General features: G+C 41.9%; 1 protein-coding gene across 1 annotated transcript in view; it reads right to left on the bottom strand.

Annotated features, from left to right (window-relative positions):
* The window catches only part of chd7 (chromodomain helicase DNA binding protein 7), an 88657-nt gene that overhangs the window by 5092 nt on the left and 62101 nt on the right, over window positions 1-21464 (bottom strand). Inside the window, exons 18-36 of the mRNA XM_028020067.1 lie at window positions 21160-21376; window positions 20058-20253; window positions 19429-19596; window positions 19130-19309; window positions 18905-19015; window positions 16134-16345; window positions 13941-14140; window positions 13421-13580; window positions 11381-11470; window positions 9219-9322; window positions 7554-7683; window positions 6858-6973; window positions 5573-5993; window positions 5270-5478; window positions 2097-3071; window positions 1687-1847; window positions 651-905; window positions 400-570; window positions 85-318 (exon numbers count right to left, since the gene is read on the bottom strand). Of these exons, the coding sequence (XP_027875868.1) occupies window positions 85-318; window positions 400-570; window positions 651-905; window positions 1687-1847; window positions 2097-3071; window positions 5270-5478; window positions 5573-5993; window positions 6858-6973; window positions 7554-7683; window positions 9219-9322; window positions 11381-11470; window positions 13421-13580; window positions 13941-14140; window positions 16134-16345; window positions 18905-19015; window positions 19130-19309; window positions 19429-19596; window positions 20058-20253; window positions 21160-21376 (4310 nt within the window). The remainder of the gene's footprint in view (window positions 1-84; window positions 319-399; window positions 571-650; window positions 906-1686; window positions 1848-2096; window positions 3072-5269; window positions 5479-5572; window positions 5994-6857; window positions 6974-7553; window positions 7684-9218; window positions 9323-11380; window positions 11471-13420; window positions 13581-13940; window positions 14141-16133; window positions 16346-18904; window positions 19016-19129; window positions 19310-19428; window positions 19597-20057; window positions 20254-21159; window positions 21377-21464) is intronic.

Genomic DNA, 21464 nt, shown 5'->3' with positions numbered 1-21464 from the left:
GTGACAGAATACCCAAAATGGAAGTACAAAAATGTGCAAGATGTGAATTGAGCATAATGCGTCCTCTTTAACTGTTGCACGTACCCCGGCTGCTCTCTTGTTGCCCATGAACAGCAGCTCCAGGCCCTCCACATTTTTCCTGCGGCCCCGCCTCCTCTTCGTGATGGGCAGGTCGGCGTCCAACGAACCGTTGGCTCTGTGTCCGGAAGGCGGGACTTGCTGAAGCAAATCCATCTGGGCCTTGAGGGAAGGGTTCGTCATCAAGGCACTGGGGAAGCCGGCCAATGACGGAGAAGCTTTGTAGTGGTGGTGCACGCCCTGATGGAAGAGTTTCTGTAAATCACCATGAAACCATCTAGCAGCTTGTGGGGAAACTGAACAAGGACTTCCTGTGAGCACCTTAGTGAGGTCAATGGCCTGGTTCTGAGACTCTGCGGCGGCGTGGCTTTCCCTTAGCTGAGCAACCATCTCCATCAGGTTCCGCCTCTTCGCCGCTCTCTCTGCCTCGATCTCAATCTTTTTCCTTCTCCTCCTCCTCTGTCGAGGCACCGTCAGGCTCAGAGCGTCGTCCTGAACACAACACTTCCAACGGTTAGCGATCAACAGAAGCAACCTGCCAAACTCAGGGTGTCATTCGCATCAACACTCACATGAACCTGCGGAGACAGCGTTTTGTCTTCGCTCCCGCTGTACGGCGTGTGGATGCCGGCCATCGTCAGCTCGGCAAGGCTCCGTCTCTGCAGCGGGCTCTCGCTCACCATGGCTACGGCGGCTGCGGTTGCCGCGGAGCCGTGACCGGGCAAGAGGTTGCCAGGGAAGTCGAAGACGTGCCGTCTGTTGACGGGCCACTTGCCCTTCAGGACAGCCTCGCAGATGTTATCCAGCCTGTTGATCATCACGCGGTCCTGGACGGAAAGGAGAGGCAAGTTTGTTTGTTAGGATGTTTCTGGCTGCAGGGAGTCAACATCTTTTAAAAAGTAAACCATTTTCAGACATTACGTACCAAACAATTCAACTAGAAAGACTCAGTATTGGCTTAATTAATTTAAGCCAGTGGTGTCCAAACTTTTTGCCATAAGGGACAAAATCCTTATGCTAGAAGCATGTTTGACCACAAAAATGTTAGATTTATATAAAATATACAAAAAAAGCTTTTTGGCACCGTTTTTATTCTATTTGCTCAATAATGAACTTAAAAAACATGAAAATTTTATGGAAAAGAACAAAATTATAGTTTTGGGGGTTTCTTTTGGTAGAAAACAGAAAAAAACAAGTTTAGCAGATTACATTGGTACAAGACAGATCCACAATTATTATTTTTTTGAGTTAGTTTTTGTCATTTCGGCTGCTTGATTTGCTTTTCAGAAGAAGTCGGTCCATGATTGTGGTTCTCATAACTCCAAAAATGATATGAACGCAAAAACATTGATAATAAATATATAATATATTTTTTGCAACTAACGTACATACAAGATGAAGTTATTTATATGTAAAAATGTTGTAATAAAAGATAAAAAAGAAAGCATAAGATCTGCATCAACCACCTATGTTTGCAGGTCGGTGGGGTCGCCCAAAGTCCTGCAGAGGGCCACAAATGCCCCTGCAGGTTGACCAATTCTGAAACATTTGAGTTCTATGGCAGCAAAATAAGCAATATATTTGTGGAGGCTCTTGTTGTAGACGTACCTTAGGCCAGAAAGAGAAGGCGTAGGCACGGTCCTGCAGGGTGTGCAGCACAGACGTTTCCTGCAGGTCGTCGGGACAGAACTCGTCTCGGGTCTCGTCCCGTACGGATGTGCTCAGAGAAGCGATGCTCTCCTCGTCGAAGTTCTTCTGCCCTGCGCTCGCTGTGAGGAGAGAAACAAAGTCACATTCGGAAGCCTTCATTTAAAAAAAGATCTTTTAAATTGTTATCAAGGGATCCAAACTCATTTTATTCTCTTTTCTTGGAGCTGATGCTCATTAAGACACTGACGAGTCACAAGGGGAAACACCAGAAATAGGCCTGTAGCTGGGTGTTGGGGTCAGAAGAGAGATGGGGCGGCGGGGGGAAAGAAATGCAGCAAAATCAAAGTAAATAAAGGATATTGAAATACCTTCAGCCTGAGAGGACTTCTCCGATTTGTCATCTTCATCCAGCCTCTCCTCCTCCTCCTCTTCCTCAGGGCTTTTCTCGGTTTCAGCAGACTTTGGAGATTTAAGACATTCAGAAGTCTCCTTCTCCTCGCCATCTTCCTCCTCTGCAGTCTTGGGGCCAAGTTGTGCTTCAGCAGAGGATTCTGGGAGCTCAGCGCCAACGTCTATCTCATTGCTTAGGTAATATTCAGGGCTTGTGCTGATCTTTTCTTCTGTCATGTCGTGATCTTGGTTATTTGTCGTCTGGCTTTCTGGTTTCGCTTCATCATCGTCTTTCTCAACCTCTGGCAAAACGTCTTCAGCTGTGACCTTCATGAGTGAAGCAGCTGCCTCTTCTTTCCCTTCATCAGCATTGTCCTGGTTTCTCTTTTGCTCAAGGGGTTCAGTCTTCATACATGGAATGTTGCTGGAATCTTCCTCCTCTGTTTCCATTTTTACTTCCACTTCTGTTTTCTCTTCTTCCATTTTTACAGCCTTCCCTTCTTCCTCCTCTTCAGCTGCGTCCACGGCCATTTCGGCAGCGGCTGCGGCACTCTCCAGCTCTGCAGTCGTGAGAAGTGGCGCAGAGGCCGCTTCTGCGATCCCCATCCCGACTTTGCCGAGTTCTCCAAGAGAGCCGATGCCGACGGCGCCTCGCTGACTGGTGAAGCGCTGGTGGGCCTCCAGGAAGCCCAAGGTGGGGTCGTTGAGGATGTGATAATCCGTACGGCTGACGCCGTGCTTCGAGGCCCCCAGGAGGAGGTCACGGTCGTGGCGCCCGCACTCCCACCACTCGGGCAGGTCGGGAGACGGCTGGCAGAACTTGAGGCGCTCAGACAGCAGCGGGTGAGGGAGGACCTGCTCTCGGATGCGGCGCAGCAGCTCGATGCGGTATAGGGTGCGAGAGGCGCGCTCCTCGGTGATTGGGTCGATGATCAGGGTCGGGTCTGGGAGTTCTGAGGGGGAAAAAAAAAATAAAAATAAAAAATCACAAGCTGAGCTTAAGAGAAACAAACATGTAATGTCTTGCAAAAATAATTCCCTTTTCCTTTTCACAGTTTGTCTCATTATAAACACAAATGGCGGCGTTTAGGAACAAAGAGGAGCTTAATTATAAATCATAAGGAGAATGATGCAATGATTTCAACATATTTTACAAATATATGTGAAATTTCAAAGGGAATTTATAATCAGCCACCCTGAGTCAATACTTTGCAGAATCAAATTTAGTCTTTAAACTTTTTACATCTTTAGATTAATGCCTCCTGCCCATTATTGTGCATAAAAAACAGGGCTGGGACTTTACCGTGTTAATTTTGATTATTACATAGATTTTAACACATTAAAAATTTCAATTTCTTTGTCACAAGTATTTATTTTTTTCCAGGGGAAACCTTCGTATTTGCTCGTTTCTGATACGCCTGTAAATTTGATGCAGAAGAGAAATCTGGAAATGTCAGCGCCGACAGCCCACATTACTAAAGTTTTTTTTTTTTTTAAGTTGCCCAAATGATCAGGGATTTCTGAAATACTCATTGAATAGCAGATTAAAATCTATAAATATCTTTGTTGTTCATGTACATAAAAGCAATTAATTGCACTTAATTACAGAACCTGCGATTAACTACTAAAAATAAAGTCCCACCACTAATAAAAACACCTCAAGTTCAGTCAGATTGGGTGGAGAGCTTGAACAACAATATAAAAGTCCTGCCATGGATTCTTATTAAGATTTAGATCTAGAGTTTGACCATTTTAACATATAAAAATGTTTTGATCTAAACGTTTCTATTGCTGTATATCGAGTGTCGTTCTGCTGGAAGCTCAAGTTGTTAGCAGCCTCTAACAGGTTTTCCTCCAGGATTTTCCTGGACTTAACTCCATCCATCTTCCTATTAACTGTGACCCGCTTCCCTGTCTCTGCAGAAGAAAAGCATCCCGACAGCACAATGCTGCCAACAGTGTTTCACCTTGAGAATCGTGTGTTCATGGTGACGAGAAAAGCCGCACGTTCGGCATGTTGTCCAAAAAGGTTAATTTTTTAATTCATTCTCCTTGTGCCGTCTTTAACGTGACTTTAGTGGTTTTCTTCTTGCTACTCTTCCATAAAGGCCAGAAATGTGAACAACTTGCCATGGTAGGTGGACGGTTATGTTGCGGTTGTGCCATGTGCCGTTTTCCATTTTTGGATAATGAAATTAACGTCTTGACTTCTACTCATTTATGCACAAGTCAACTCTTTTTGATACTTCTGAAGACCGAAAATGTCTTACTCTAATTTTTTTTAAGTGCTATGTTGAGACGTTTACTCCAGACACGCACCATACATGCACGCACACACAACTACGGACACAAAGATTCTGCACAAAAGCCTTTTGTTTCATACGGACACTTTCTGTAGAAACGAAACTTAACTTTAGCTCATCGTCTGACCACTAGGCAGTGACGTAACACACCAGCAGACCAGGAGGTGGACTTTAGGATATAAGCAAGGTGTCTTCCGTGTTTGAGCAGATGCTGTATAGATTCGGGCCTTTACACTTGACATCCACATAAGACTGTAAGGGTAAGCGTCTCTTTCTTTTTAGCGCTAAAAAGAATAAAATAAGTAAACTCTGATTGTTCTGTGTTGGCTGATTTCCTGTTCGTGTGCTCACACATTTTGGGTCCGTCGAGTTTAAATCACAACAGCTATCAAAGCAAACAGGTCTAACACAACCGTATGGCACAGATGTTTCAGATAAACCCAACTTTTCAGTTGTAGTGTGAGAAAAGAGTAAACCACTTCTGTATTTTGTGTCATTAAGGTTTCCCCCAGAAAACTTGCTAAGCCTGGTGGTTGGGGCACTCGGCAGTCATTCATCCAACGCCCCGCTGCATTTTTGGGTTAAAAAATGTTTAGTGCCGACAGAAAATTTTTAAATATTACTGATAATTATGTGTTATTAAAAGATTGGAAGATTAATATCTGAACACCAACTATAAAGTCTTAAAAAAATGCAAATATATATATATAAAAAAAAACCTTACTTAAATGAGCAATGCTAAGCCTGGTGGAGACACAAGCAAAGCCTGGTGGCCCACCAGGCCTATAATATACTGAGGGAAACCCTGCATTATGATCAGTAAAACTTTCACTGCTTGTTCCTTTTACCTGTCTCGGTCTTGACCTGCATCCTGCATACCCGTTTGCACATGGCAATGAATGAGTAGTAATATTTCTCCAAACTCTCATCTGTTTTTTTGTCCAGCCGGGCAAACGCTCTGAACTGGGTCCAATCAAACTTTTGACGCTGCGTATCAAACACGACTCCAAAGGTGGACACAACGCGGTAGAAGTCTGCCTCCTCACGACGCGTCCACCTGAAAAAAGATAAAAACAAATACCCATAAGGTGTTAATATGATCAGATTCATTTTAAAACTCTATGCAGTGTATTTGTTGAACACAACAGTACCTTTGTCTCCTCTCTCTATAATACAGGGATCCATCAGACATCAGGGAGTTGGCCGTCATCACTGGCGAAGCCTCTGGCAGAAACTGACCACCTTTGGCAAAATAAGCTCTTCCTTTAGCCAAATATGGGCTTCCGTCTGTCATGAACACCCCCGTGCCATCCTGGATGTATGTGGTAGCGCCCCCCGTTTCAGGAACCATGGGGATGGAAGGCAGGAACTCCCTGCGTCGTCGTCGGCGACCGTCGGGTCTGTTGAGTGCCTCCTGACGGAGCTGCTCTCTGCGGTTGGAGCGCTGGTAGGCCGTGATCAGACGGCGAAGCCTGGCCGTCAGGGCCGAGGCTGCTGGCCAATACAGTCGCTCGCTGGAGCCAGAAGCTCCGCCCACAGACGGCACGTTTTGGCCATTCTCACCTGATTTAACTGCAAGGAAAGGAATAAAACTTGATGTGTTTAAACTGTTTTCATAAAATCCCCTGATATGCCTCTGCTGGATACAGGCAGCTAATAAAACACTGATATTTTATGTCGGCTTGTATTTTGTTCCAGGTTTGATGGATTTGGCTCCCGTTTGGACAGCTTAGTCCAGTAACTGTAACAAACTGGGACATATGGGACACATAAAGTGACATTTGTGGGCTGTAAAAAATTGCTAACTTTTGCAGGTTTGATGATGTGTTTTGTTGGAAAATGCTGAATTGTTCTTCTGCCAATTGTTTAGTACCCTGAGCTAATTTATTACAAATTAATGGTTTTTTTATTGTTATATTCGGTTCTATTAATTAATATTAATTTCTTACTCACAGAAAGACCTTAAAGTTTTCATTTAGGATGAATCCGTATTATTTGGATGCAGAAGCTGATGGCTAGTCTATAAAATCCCTCGAGTTAGGAACTGTTTTAGGATTGGTGCCCATTTCAGTGCCATTTCTGTTTTAAGCACATTAACCTTCTTCTCAGTGAATTATATATAAACCAGGCAAACTCATAAAACAATTATATAGACATGCACCAGTCACACTTATTGCCTTTTATAGGAACACATTGTTTTAGACTAGATGGCAGCGTCGGCCTCTGGGACCAACTAATATGAATTTAAGATGTCAAAACAGTCATCTACTGCAGGTTAGATATTGACTCCTTTTACCAGAACCTAACTTCAAAAATCCTAACTCCGCCCCTTTAAAAGTGATGAGTTGGAACACATTAAGCAAATCCTTAAAATTTTATCAAACCTTTGGCCAATATTATTGTTTTCTCATCATGATTTCCACCGGTATAAATTACCTTCAGTCTCGCCTTCAACTGCATCATCTTTGTCATCCAGGGGAGAGTTGGTGAAATCGTCCAGGTCGTCTTTAAATGGCATACGTATCGGTTTATACTCTGGATCCTCATCCTCACTAAAGATGTAAAGAAATAACCAAGAAATTAACTTAAAATTTAAACAAGGAGTCGATCTAATGACAAGATATCATTAATGTTAGGGGTGGGCGATATGAACTTAAAATTTTATAGCAATATTTTGTGGTATTATTGTGATAACGATAACTATTTATTACTTCTTTTTTAAATAACTGTAAAATACTGCTCTGGAAAAACATAAACAGTTTTATAATATAATTCTTTAGAACACCAGTCACATAAAAAAGTATGACTTGTTCACAGAAACTGCATTTAATCACATTTTCATATTTATTGACGCTCGCATTGAACAAACAATGGAGAAAATACTACAATGCCGACAAACAATAATTGGAATTTATTGTACCAACAATAAATCTAAATTCTTAGAAATTTATCACGATAAATGCCTACCCTAATTAATTTTTTACTACACAGGAGAAAACATCAGACGCTAGTACAATACAAAGTGTCACGTTCAGTCTATGCAAAATAAAAAAAATAGTAACAAAACTCACAAAAAGAAGCACTAAATAAGCTTTTGTGAGAGCAGGCCTGTCTTTTGGTCAGCTGTCTTACCCCTCAATGCCATCTGCCATCATGTCAGAGCCCCTCTGTTCAGCGGCGATCGCTTTGGCGTCTGGCATGCCCACTCGCTCCAAGAAGCACAGGGCAGGGTCGGCACGCATGGAGTTGTACTTCTCATAGCCTGAAGGATGATATGTATATGAATGCCAGGAACACAGGTCGGAAGGTGTGGGAGAAGCTGTGGTCTGGATACCGGTTCACTTCAGAGAAACTAAAAAGGTTCATTTTAACCAAGGCTGAAGGCAAACTCTCGGGAGAAAGGCTGGATATAAGTTGTGCTTTCTAGCTTAAGTGTTCAACAGACGGAAAGCTGTGCAGGCAAACGCATGCACACAGAGCGTCCATATTAAATGAAGGAACAGACAAAAACAGCAGCAGAAGGGCAGACCCCAGGAGCCAGCTGCTGACAATACACAGCCTGTGTGCATGCGCGTGTGCACACACTCGCCTCTGGCCTGTATGTGCGCGCACCGATCCAAGTGAGCCTGCAGGTGCTTATTTGTGTCAGAGAGAGGAGAGGGAGGGAGAGAGGGAATGAGCAGGAAGAGGAGTAAAGTGTGTGTGTGTGTGTGTGTTATGGAGTCCTGTGAAAGTGAGCTACTGAGTGTGATAAACTCTGCGTGTTTGTCCGTTAGGAGCATTCAGGCAGAAAAGATTGGAACGTGCAGATCCTACTGAGACGCATCAGGAAGTACAGGAGAGGGAGAGAAAAGGAGAGAGAAAAAAAGAAGCGGAAGGAATGGGAGCAAAATGTGAAGGAGGAAAAAGAAGGAGGGAGAGGACAGGAGGAGGAGGAGCTCAGGAAAACAGCCACGCCATCTCTTTAACCTTTCATTCATCTCTCTCTCTCTCCTTCTCTCTCTCCATCAAATTTCCATTAGGAAGATGTAAGGCAGCGCTCCTAACCGTCGCTCCGTCTCACTCTCGCAGCTCCGTGCCCGCAGCCAAACGTTAATCATCGGGGCCTTTATAGGCCATCACTCTTCTGTATGTGTGTGCCGAGCGTTGTTTGGTGTCTGCGCACAAAGCTGGGTGAGTATGCGTGTGTTAGTCCCCCTGAAGGGCCTCCCTAGTGAATAAGGATTATGATTAACTACGGGTGAGACCTTTTGTGTTGCGCTGTGTGTGCTTGTGCGTGTGTATGTGTCCTAATTGAATCATAGAAGGCGGCAATGATGGAAAAATTATGACAATTATTCCAAATTAATATGAATGAGGGCCTCTATATAAAGCAAATCAACTCTGAACGCATTAACCGGGTCCACACCTATTGGTCGGTAATAGTTTAACGCAACATTTTCAGATATTTAAAATAACAAAAACCTGAGGGTAAAGAATTTGATAGTGAAATGCTGAGGTAAACTTTGTTTGGAAGTCAACACCTGTAACTGTGTGTGTTTTGTGCAGCCAGTGGTGAAAACAGCCATCAATCACCCTCCCAACTGCACTCCGAGCCTGCCAGCTGCGTACCGCCGTCCCCATAGCAACACCAATCAACTGGTGGCAGGACAAGCGGGTGGTATGAGCGCTCGCCCGGTGTGTGTAGCTGCTTGCGTGATGCTTACTCTGCTGGAAGCCACTGGAGTGTCTGAGTGTGTGTGAAGGTGTTGACATTATCCAAGTGTGCAGTTGTGTATGTGTGCGTGTTTCCGTTACCATGTTTGAAGACGCCGATGAGCAGGGACTTGTCAGCCTCCGTGTCCCACCAGTCAGCTGGGACCTCAGCGTGGAACGGCTGAGGGATCCAGATATCCAACACGCTGAGGAACAGAGACGACAGCACATTATTATCAGCCTGAGCTATTAGTGGGTCCTTCAGTATGAAATCAGTTTAGCATATTCATCCAGAAAAGGAAACGTCTAAAAACCACACTTTTATGGGAGTGACACATTAAAAGTTAACAAAAAAACGGTCCCTATATACAAGAATATGCAACATGTAGGGTGATTTATTAAAAAAACAAATATACAATTTGTTGTTTTACTACTGATATTACATGTTTGCTATTTTTTTTAACTTTCAAACTCAGTCTGTTGTGATAAAAGGAAAAAAAAAGAAAATCTTTTAACTATCTTAGTTCTCATGTAGCAGTTCATAAAGAAAAAATGGAAAATGCTACAATCTGAGTTATCAGGTTGAAGCTTTACAAAAACCAGGAATCAGAAGCTGCTATCAAATCTTATAATGAATCCATTTTGAACCCATTTAAAAAGTTCTCAATTATCATAAAATGTATGTTTTTAAGAAGTTTAAGCCCCTCACACTGCATTTCCTTCTAAATACAACTGCAATATAAAGCTAAAATGTAACTCTATAAAAGAAAAAGTAATGTTCTTCCAGTCACTTCAAAACTCAGCTTTGGTTTAGAAATGGCATCACATAATATAATAAATAAAACAAAAAATTGTCTAAAGTATATATTACTTACTGCAGCTATTGCTACAAATTTTGTTACATCATTCCAAACTTCAAAATAGAATATTTCAAATTCTGAGAAAATGAAGGAAACACGTTTTCAAAGACATCCAAGCAACCATGCAGAGTTTATTTCATCACTTAAAACATTTGAAAAAGGCCACATTTTGTTGTTAGTTTTAAAATGCCAGACAAGATGGTGGAAAATTACTTTTTCTTTTCCGAAGTGGTGCTCGTTATGAAAACCACTGCTCTATGAGTCCAATCAAGACCATCTGGTTTTGACCATGCACGCAATTAAACTTTTTTTTTTTTGATGCTTAAACACAGAATAATTGCACAAATATCCTCCATTGTGAGAAGTGAATTGTATATCCAGCCATTTCTGGAGAGAAAGGGTATGAAACACAATAGGAGCAGAAAGACTGAGGGTGACAGGAGGAGAGAAGAAACCAGGGAAACGGTCCCTTATCTCTGCAAACAGCAGCATGCCTGGCCTTGGCAAAACACACACCAAACGTGAGCGCGCCAAGACTGGCATGCTAAATCCCCCTGGCATATGTTGGCACGATGGCACCCCGTATGCTCTTGTCTGGCACGCGCTGACAAACGCACACACATTCGGGTCTGTCACAGTAGCCATTGAGCGTGGAGGAAGGGAGAGGGGGGAAGAAAAAAAAGGAGGTGGGAGAGAAGCAACTTTGAGTGCACATGCTCCCCATTATAAATGCATTCACATCTGGGTGGCGGGGCAAAAGGGGGATGGGAGATGAGACTAAAGAGCACTGCTGGAAGAAAGAAATGGACAGATGGCAAGGAAAATGTAAAGTGAGGAAAAGACGGATAAAGCAGGGGAGGAGTCGTCAGGAGGAGGTGAAGGAAGCATTTCCTCTAACATTTACATCTGGACCATTGCACTGCTGCGCTTGCTGCCATATTGGACCAAAAAAGAAAAACAAACAAACTTCTAAATAGGTCAAATGGTAATAAAAAGCTTATTTTTTCCAGATAAAATGTGTTTTGTGTCATCAGAATAGGAAGCCATCTGCCAAAGAGGCCAGTAGCACACACTGAAATACACTTTAGTAATAATTCATCACTTGTTCTTAAAAATATCCGCTTCTCGACTTCATGTGAGCTATAGAGCCTCTCCATTAGCTTTTAAACTGCCTTTTGAATTCTAGGAAAATTCCTCTGCAGCAGCGGTATGACGTCTTTTTCTTCGTCAGGTAACATCAGGATGTCATTCCACACACAAGGTGAGGAACGACATGGATGCAAAGGACGGTTATAATACTATAATAACACCTTTTAGGTTATTTACGGCTTCGAAACTGGAACTTCAGGTTATGCTTAACTTCTCTGTGAGGTGAAAGAAAGCTGACATAAGGAGTTCACCAACCTGGAGTCGGCTCCTTCCAGAATGCGCTCAGCTTGGTCACCGATGACTTCCTGTCGCAGATAATACAACATCCGGACTCTCAGCAGAACCCTAGAAAATGGAGAGAGAGAGAGAGAGAAAAAAATGACTTAAAAAGAATCTCTTTTCCAGAGTTATTAGCTGAGTCAAGCTCTGTTGGCTTGTGACAATTTCACAGTTAATTATCTTGTATTTAATTTAGCAAAGTGAATTAATTATGTGGGATTCCAGGCAATTTCCAGAGTTTGTACTGCTTTTTATCATACTAAAAACATGAACATAGAAGTTTTCTATGAGTTTAAGGCAGAGCTTTCCACAGCAGTCAATCTAAAAACACAATGAAGCCATAAATACCACAAACAGATGGATGGATTTGACAAGGAGGCAGAATCACACAACTGTGTTTTTAAATACAAATGCCACATTTTATTTTCCTATTTCTAACTAAAATATACCAAATATTCTTTTTTTCACATTTCCAGACAGCAGATTAACCATATTGATGTTTTTAACTAGTTTAAAGTGTATTTAAGTGGTAACTACATGACAACAAAGAAAAAACTGCACAGGGAACCCACTTTTCCCCTTTGTTGCTTTTGATGCCTAGTTGGATAAAATAGAGCAAATTTGAACTTGATACAAAATATGGTATATTCCAGTTAAAAAGGTCGTAGTGAACAACAACTAGGAAAATAGATACTATATACTATACGTTATTTAGGTGCATCAGAGGGAAGGGGGTTGAATGCAATGCATGTCAGGCATAATTTTATTTGTAAAAACTGCAGAAAACTTCCACTTCACAGTCATGCACTAGCTTGCGTTGGCCCCCCAGCACCTCACCTCCTGACAAGCTACGCTATAGTTTGCGGTGGTAATGTGACAGACGTATTCCAGGGGTGGCAGGTGGAATACTTTTGCAAGGTATTGAAATTTTACAGCGCCCAATTACAGTATGTGATAATTATGTTTTTGACATTTCAACTCTCAGATGGAGAATCTGACACACTTCCTTCTGCACATCAGTGTTCTGCTACTGTCATCAAACGAATCGTCCTCTCTCTCTCTCCGTCTCTCTCTCTGGACACAAATTACAGATGTTCAGCATCGCAGATCGCTCCGAGCATTTCCTCCGGAAAAGAGAAATGAATCACTCCAGGCAGTCGGCAGCGAGAGTCAGATATGATCTCGTGACACTGGGAACGCAGCTCGCTATCTGGGAGATTTGCTTCACTGTAAACATTTGTCACCAGATTTGTCACCAGCAAGAAGCGGTGTTGGGAGCAAAAGACAAGAGGGGCAGAGGCTGAGAGGATGGAGCGGTGCTGGAAGGAAGGGAGCAGAAAGTTTGGAGAGGAGCTGAAGAGGAGGGGGTGATGAAGACAGGCCTTTGCACCTCATTCTCCGTGCGTTCGGGTATGTGTGTGTGTGTGTGTGTGTGTGTGTGTGCATCAATGGCATAACAAGTTGCAGAGCGTGTGTGTGTTTGTTGGCAGGCTGTGTGTGCTCATCCATCAATGTGCCAGGCCTGATTAGCCACACAACGCTGTGCTCCAGCCTAGCAGATGGCACCACATAATCACCCCCAAGTGTGTGTATGTGTGTGTCTGTGTTTGTGAGCGTCTTTTACCCACTTCCAACAGGTCTGCCTGCCTAGCACCTGGGCTGGCACTCAGCCAGACATACACACACACACACACACACACACACGCGCACACACAGAAACTTCCCTGTCAAGAAGGGGAAAAAAAAAAAAAAGAATATCTTGGAACTGAATTTGGAGGGCAAAGAAGCATATCTCCCTGACAACAGGGGAGAAATCTGACCACAGAAGTGTATGTGTGTGTGTAAGCCTTTTAAAAAAATTTTTTTAAAAAGTTTTAGATGCACATACTGAAACCAAAACATCTGCCACCTAAATCCTTGCCGCATTTATGAAGCATATTTATTCTCCATCAACTGGCAGCCGGATGGGTTGTTAAAATAGTTTAAAATAACATTCTATATTTAACAAAGGCTTACTTGTTACAGTGATGTTTCAAGTGCCTCTTGTAGCTGTCCTCCTGCAGTAAATGGTCAGGGTTGCAGGTGGCCAGCCAATCAGCTCGTGGCGTCTGAGGAGGAGGAGTAGTCATCTTGCCCTTCTTCCCCTTCCTGCCCCTGGGAACGGGGGTAGAGAGACCTGGGAAAGGTTCAGAAGCATCTAGTGAGCCAAATTGTCATTTATGAGAACTTTTCTGTTATTTTTTTATGATGAAACTTTTATTAGCAAATATTTTCAGATTTATTTTTGAATCTGGATAATAAAAAAAACAACAGTCCTGACTGATGTGCAATGCTATGCAAAGTGTAGGCAGTAAAAAATGGTAGATATTTTTAATGTCTTCTTTTAACGTCAGCGTTTTAGTTCTAACTTTATACTGCTGGTTCGGCTCATCTCCCTTTCAAAGAACTGATTGCTATAGAAATGTTTCTCTTTGCTGTTTAAGTCCAATAAAAACCCAGCGCTACATGTTGAAACCGGCAGGATTGCACATCTTACCAGAGTGATTCGTCAGCGTCCTGGTGGTGCCATCTTCACTTGGAGTGATCAGGTCCCAGATGAAGCTCTTGATGTTCTCGTCGCCACGGTAATGCAGCAGACAGTAGGCCAGGAGAGCCCTGCAGATCGTCTCCACGTCCGCCTCCTTCAGGGGACGCTTGAAGCGGCCGTGAGCGAGGATGTCACTCCACCTACCCCAACTAAAGAGACGCATGGGAAGACAAACTGCCAGTGAGTCACAGTTGCAAGAACCGGCAATAAATTATTATAAAAAAACAACAAAAAAACGACTATAAATGCACTATAAATCAGAATAATTTACTGGCTCCTGAATGGAAATTTAAGATAAACAGGAAGAAATGTAATTTTTCTTTCGTAATACTGGGATCTACTGGAAGTCAACATGACCCTCATCCATCATGAATATTTACAAGCATCCACCTGATTTGCTCTACATCCGCTCGTCTTTCTCTCAGCCCAGCCTTCTATCACTGCTTGGATCCCACACCACGCATTTCACCAGTCTGCTGACTTAACCACTACTGGCAGCCCAACTAGTCCCACCCAAACATCCCTCTGAGTGTGTGTTTTCATGGATCACAGCCCATCTCCCCCCACTAACTAAAGACCCACTGGCTGACATGGATTTCCTCCCGTTTTCCTCTTTCATATTTCTTTTTACTGCTGCTTCTCAATATTCACTGAAGCATGTGAGTCTGTCTTTTTCTAGAAAATGGAGGGGGAGGCCAAAGGAAAGAGATGAGGAATATATATATATATATATATATATATATAAAAAACATGGCTGAACCGAGATGACGGGCCTACTCAGACAGTGTGTTTTTGTGTCCTACAGGCCCGGGCCACAAGACTAGACTGTAACAATAACAATGCTGATGTCTCACTAGCATCACTGTTCGTTCTTTTACACACACACCAAGCAAGTGAGCCATGAAAATGGAAGGGCTCACCAGATAATTAGAATCTGCAGTAAGTATGTCAGCTAGGCTGCGTGTAGGACACTGTGATGCTACATGCTGAATGAGTTTTAGTTCAGATGATTCTGTCACACTAAGATTTATCATTTTATTGTTTTTAAATCAACATCCATATGTGCAATGTCTTAATCTGTTTCACTGCAATTTCTGGTTGGCGTCATGCATTCCCCTGATGCACAACAATAATATATTTCGCAGTTGAATGGACTGCAACTACTTTTAATCTTAAGTTCCTGGTGTACAGCTTTCCATTGTACTCAGAGTGTAATGGCAAAGGAGGAGAAAATGTCGGGGAAATGTGGGTTAATTGTAATTGACGTCATCACTGCAATCGCATATTTTCCTAAAATCAAGCAGCCCTGATCTAATCTAAATACACCCAGAAGTGTCTCGGAAGAAAATGTAATGTTTTTTTTGGGAGATTTCTGAAAACCACAAGGGGAAAATAGGTATGCAGAGGGAAATTTGGGGGGGACTTCTCTATAAAAGGTGGAGGTGTGAGAGAATAAACATATGTAAATACCTCGCCCATATTATGTGAGTCACTAGACTAAGTTAGATTACAGGGGGAGGCAATAAAACTGTGCACATTGGTATAAAGAGGTATAAAAAGCCATAAATTTAATTAATATTGTACTGCAACCTTTGTTTTACAATGAAAAACCTTTTTAATTCAACCTTTAATTTTTTACTCATTTATTCAGTTGGTTAAAAGAAAGTAATGATTGCTCACAACTGGGTCACAGTTACTGGAACCTGAAACAGCCCATTTATAATAAATGCAGCAGCATTTATGAACATTTGACTTTTTTAGGTTGATCACTGCTTCTATGAACTTTTATGTTTATGGCTATTATAAATGAGATGACACAGACACGCCTTTTCTTTTACCCAACGGCCACAAGGCAGAACGACTGCCCATATTTACATTGCTGCCTCCCAGTGATCGGGAAGGCAAGAAGAAATCATGGAAGAAGCGAGACTATTCAAAAGGTAAAAGTTGAAACAAAGTATCAACAATTAAAATTGTTGAAATAAAAAGACACACGTTTCTAAAATTTTTTTGAACAACTGTATCAGTAAATGTCGCCAGCACTTTATTATCGGTTTCTTATAGTTTCCCTTTGTTTAGACAACAGCAGTTCGGTCCATTTTTTAGGCCTCAGAACAAAAACATTTTTAAAAAGTGACTGACCCGTAGACGAGCAGGTTCTTCTCCACCCTGAAGCACTCGGACCGGGGATATCCCTGGGTTTTGTCTTGAGGCCGTCGTTGTTTGGAAGACGGCTTGCTAGGCTCGTCGTCGTCGCTCTCCAGCTCAGAGAACTCGAGCATTTCGTCCTCTTTCACGCTGCTGTAGTGCCGCGTCTGCTTCCTCACCCTGGGCGTGTCGATCACCAGAGTGTTCTGCACATAAAATCAGGACAGTACTTTCAGTTACGCATTTCTTAAGCCTACATATGTTTTTATTCTGCCACCACCTTGTTCTAGAAAAGACTCTGGGTTTTATTTCAGACGGACTAAAAGTCCAACCACAACATTATGCATAGCGCCTTCTGTTGCACCCCTCTGAAATGACCCATTTGTAAGTTCCTTGTACTGCCCTAACGATTGTAAATGCTGCAAAAACATGGCATCTTCAGCTCTGAATCTGATTAATTGGATATTTGGCTCTGCTCTTCATTGCTGATATCGGGGAAATTTGCCGTCTAGCTCAAACATAAACTGGCAGTAATTATGTTGTCTAATGAATTACATTTTTGTTCAATTAATTAGATTTTTCACTCCCTAGCAGCCCCATTAATATGTGCAAACAGGGCCGTAGTTAGTCCCACAATTATCACAGAGCTGCAGTCATTTCCATTTTAACGTCACACAATAAGAAATCCCCCAGGGAATGGCCTGGATTCACGCTCGCAGTGGTGGATTAAGTGTTTCAGTGGAGGGCCCTCAACAAGAGAAGTGAGAAATACACAGAGAAAAAAGAAAAAGAAAAGCAGAAAACGATATAAAGCAGGAATATAAAGACTCTGGTTAGCAGAACGTGCAAGCCAGCGTGGAAGAAGGTAGCGGAGGCCTTGTTTCTGTGTGTGCATGTGTGAGCACAAGCCTAAGTGATATCTCTGTAGCCTCAAGGCATCTGCGCTCTGTTAAGTGGAGCTAAGCAGCTTACTCTCCCTCGCTCGCTCAAACACACACACGAGAGCAGGGAAACATGGGTAATTAAGGAAGAGAGGAGATTCCCAACTGTCAATATTAATCTCCCTCTTCCTCTCTCTGTGTGTGCTTCCCTCCTGTCCTGGCTGTCTCCTGCTCCCAGGCCATCTCACACACACACACACGTCCTCCTAGTGTGTGGTGAGAGCACGCAAAATTTACCAACGTGACCCTGCTTTATCGCAAGGAGATGCACAGCAGTGTGTTTATGCTGTTTGACAATCTGTCTTTACCATGTGATCTTATGAGGACTTGAGAAAAAAAATACCACATTTGTGATTCCAGCGCATCTACATATCAGTTTAATATAAATATTTTGAAAATGATTGATAGGGTTTAAGGAGAAAAAAATAGAACTATAAAGCAGCAATAACTAGTCTACAACTGGCAGTCAGGATCAGTACTTTTAGTTGATCTTTTCTCTGATTGAATGTAAATGTTGTAAGCGGTGCTGCCATCTTGCCAGATCCCTCTTGAAAAGAGATTGTAGTTCTCAACGAGTTTCATTATCCAGTTAAATATAGGTTTTTGTTATTGTTATTACATTTAATTAATGAAACATTTTAACCAAAAGAGAAATGCTTTCCTCCAAACTGCTGTGTTTACCAGGAGTTTCCTGGTGGCAGGGAAATTTTGCTTATCACTCTGACAGGGAACAAAGAATCTGATTCATGCTTAATTGAGTATAAAGCTATAAAGTTGTTTTAAAGGTTTCAAAGGCCAACCCAGTGAGAAGTAAACAAGATAAACAGGCAAACAGACACCCTGTAAGGTTTGATTAACATTACAGAAACAAAATAAAAAAAATATATGAGCAGCTGAAGTTATCACACACAGTGAACCAATCGGAAAGGAAAAAAAAAACTTGTTTTTTTTTTTATTACTGGTGATTACATCTGATATATAACTATGTCTACTCCTGAATAAGTCTTTGATAAAGACTGATTAATGCTGTGTTCATGTGTGTTAATATGCAGAATTTGTCCAAAAGACAAAATTTATTAGATTAATTTTAGTCACATACTGTCTACCTTCTTATTATTTTAACAAAATTATAATTTCAACCAGATAAACAATTGTATATAAACTATAGTCTACATGATTACATTTTAAATAAAGCTTGTAATTGAAACAAATAGTTTCCCTTAAAGAAGCACTCAAGACAGAATTGGAGGCTATTCTTGATTACTTCAAAAGGCTTAATTTTGTTTATTTTGTTCATAGTGGACGTAGCATATTAACCACACATTTTATAATTAAGGTGTAAAGTAAAAATGTACCCTTTTTGAGTGTATTAAATGTGTGAATTTTCTGAAAAAATGCCTATTTGTTAAAGAAAATAAATGATTCAATAGAGAAAGGTAGCTCAATAGCTTTTTTACTACGGCTGCTACAATAAGCCAACATTGGTTATTACAGTTGCAGTCGTCTATAATATTTATTATTTTGATTTGACAAAGCAAATGTTAAGACTAAACACCTGTTTAAAATAGTCATTTTGATCAGTGGAGCTCTTTCACTTTCCATGCTGACAGCTAATGGTTTATTTAAAACTCCCAAATCTGTCTCTTTTTAGAGAAAAGTGTAGTTGCCTTCTTCCTGCTGACCAGCAGTGCACAGCAGCAGGTGGAGGCAGTGGTTGGAATGGAAAAAAACCTTTGGTCACCCCAGAATTTCTCTAGAATCTAACAACAAAGACTTTGACACAGAAACGTTTCAACAGGAGGATGCGGTCTGTTGGCGTCGTACCCGGCCGTTGATGGCGTCCATGTCCAGCTCTGCTTTCTTGGCCCATTTCTGCCAGAAGTCTGGATCCTCCAGAGAAATGTCTGTTCGGTTTCCTGTTGCAACAAAACTGGCCTGCAGGCAGATGAAAACATGTTTGTGTAATTATGACATACTCGGCTTCGCACACAGAGAGAACAGGCGCTGTGTGAGAGAAAGCAAAAATAAAACAAATTAAAGGAATTTCACCTTAGCAAACGTGGAGCCTTTCCCCTCCGACTCGATAGTGATGGTGTGGGTTCGTCTCTGGAGGATCTGGTCGATGTCTTCCTCGCAGAATTTCGAGCCTTCGTCTTCTTCGTCCATCAAAGCGCCATAGGCACCTTTTCTCAGTAGGTCTTCAATCTCTTTCTTAGACAACTGCTGAACCTGGACAAGGAGTTTTAATTAGAGAGAATAATCAAAAGATGGTCAAAAACATGTCAGATTCTGAAATTAGACCTTTTGGCCAGGATGGTACGGGTGTGAGAGGATCCACTGCGACTCACCCCGCTGTTGGCGTTCTCTCGGCCACTCATGCTCTGGAGGACGGCCTTGTCGAGCCCGAGCTTCAGACTGGCCTTGTCAAACATCTCCCGCTCGTAGCTGTTCCTGGTGATCAGGCGGTAGATCTTCACCGACTTGGACTGGCCGATACGATGACATCTCGCCTGAGCCTGGTGGAGAATTTTGAGAGTATTTTTTTCCTAGTTTACATGTTTATTTTCATGCTGTTTTCAGTGGGACATGTTCCTACCAATCAGAAGACTAAATAAATTGTCTGGTGAGTGAACAGATTGGCAAACAGTCGGGATGGATAATTGGGAAAAGCGGATGAACAGAAATGAATGGTTGCAGGAAAGGATAAATGGATGAACTAACTGACAGATGGACAGTTACCAAATAATTAGGTGGTTGGACAGCTAATTATCGGATGAATTTAAACAATAGACAGAAAATCTAGAAAAACAAATGTTTTCATGCTATGCTTTCCCATTTATACCCATTTGAACATAGAAAGTACCTAAATTGCTATTTTTCCACTGAAGATCCACTCCGCAAAGGAATTCTATTCTTAAAAGTATCAAAAACGCCAGATGCAATGAAAAGCGACCCAGTGGCAGCATGGGGTGTATACCTGAAGGTCATTCTGAGGGTTCCAGTCAGAGTCGAAGATGATGCATGTATCCGCTGCGGTTAAGTTGATGCCAAGCCCACCGGCTCTGGTACAGAGAAGGAAGACAAATCGGTCCGAATCTGGTCTGGAAAACCTGTCGATGGCCGCCTGTCGCAGGTTCCCCCGAACGCGGCCGTCTATCCGTTCATATGGATAGCTGTGAAAAAAAGGAATGAAATAAGTTCAAACAATAACAGGATGTCTGACAGTCCTCTGTCAGTTTTACTTCCATTCACTTTAACACAAAGTTGTACTTTTTTTAACATACAGGAAATCAAATTTCCATGTTATAGAAGTTCTTTCAAGGAAAGGCTGGTAAAAATTAGACAAATTCTTGATGTGAGGACATTTGTCCACAATCAGTTAATATTTAATAAAGCAGATCTTGACTATTGCTAAATCTCTACCCAACCCACAAGTTGTTCTGGCAGTTTCTTGCTTTACCAGGAAGACGAGATATATTTGTGGAGTGTCAGACAGAGCAGTAGCTTCTTAAAGAGACAGAGGTCAATTTCTAGGTGTCAAATTGCGAAGCCAAATTTCATTTAAATCATGTTTGATGCATGCAACTGGGCCTGCCACGACAGCAAATTTTGCTGGACAATAAATTGTCCTAGAAATTATTGAGAGAAAAGATAATAATGTTTTGAGATCATTTTAAAGTAATATATATTGATAATGGCATAATAATGTAAGTTTGCCCTTTCAAAGATTGATAAACTGTAATTTTGAGAAGTGATTTTAAATATCCAAAACAAAACATGACCAAAAACAATAAACAAAAAAGGAAATGAAAACCACACACAACCTAAACAATAAATAAAAGTAATTATGATGTTTCTGTAAACAAAAACGCCCTTCAAAAAAATAGACTGGAAATTATTGAGTTCACTTAAATTTATCATGCACTAGGCTGATATACAGCATTTTTTATTTTAAACTTGATTATGCTATAAAATGGCGACATGTGCCTGAAAAATACATGATACTTCCGCATTAAAACCCTTAGTAACAAAGAAACCTGCATCAAACAAGCTAGAAACAAGTTTGTCTCCCTGCTCACCGTCTCTGGATGAGGTAGTCCTCCAGAATGTCCAGGCAGCGGACCATCTGACTGAAAATCAACACCCTGTGTCCTCCGGCTTTTAGTTTGGGCAGCAGCTTGTCGATGAGCACTAGCTTCCCAGCTGCCTGGATCATAGCTTGGAGGGCCATTTCAGGCACATCAATCCTGCCGCCGTGGGAATCCCTGAACTCCTCGATGATCTTCTCCTCCGCTCCTAGACGGCAAACAGGAAAAGACAATCATCATAAACGGCATTCTGGGCCAATTTACAGCACTATCCATCCATTATGGGACAGAGCAAG

This window comes from Xiphophorus couchianus, chromosome 6 (genome assembly GCF_001444195.1).
Source record: "Xiphophorus couchianus chromosome 6, X_couchianus-1.0, whole genome shotgun sequence".
NCBI classification, from domain to species: Eukaryota; Metazoa; Chordata; class Actinopteri; order Cyprinodontiformes; family Poeciliidae; genus Xiphophorus; species Xiphophorus couchianus.
The sequence above is the reverse complement of the archived record's forward strand: the minus strand, read 5'-3'. Positions and strand labels throughout refer to the sequence as shown.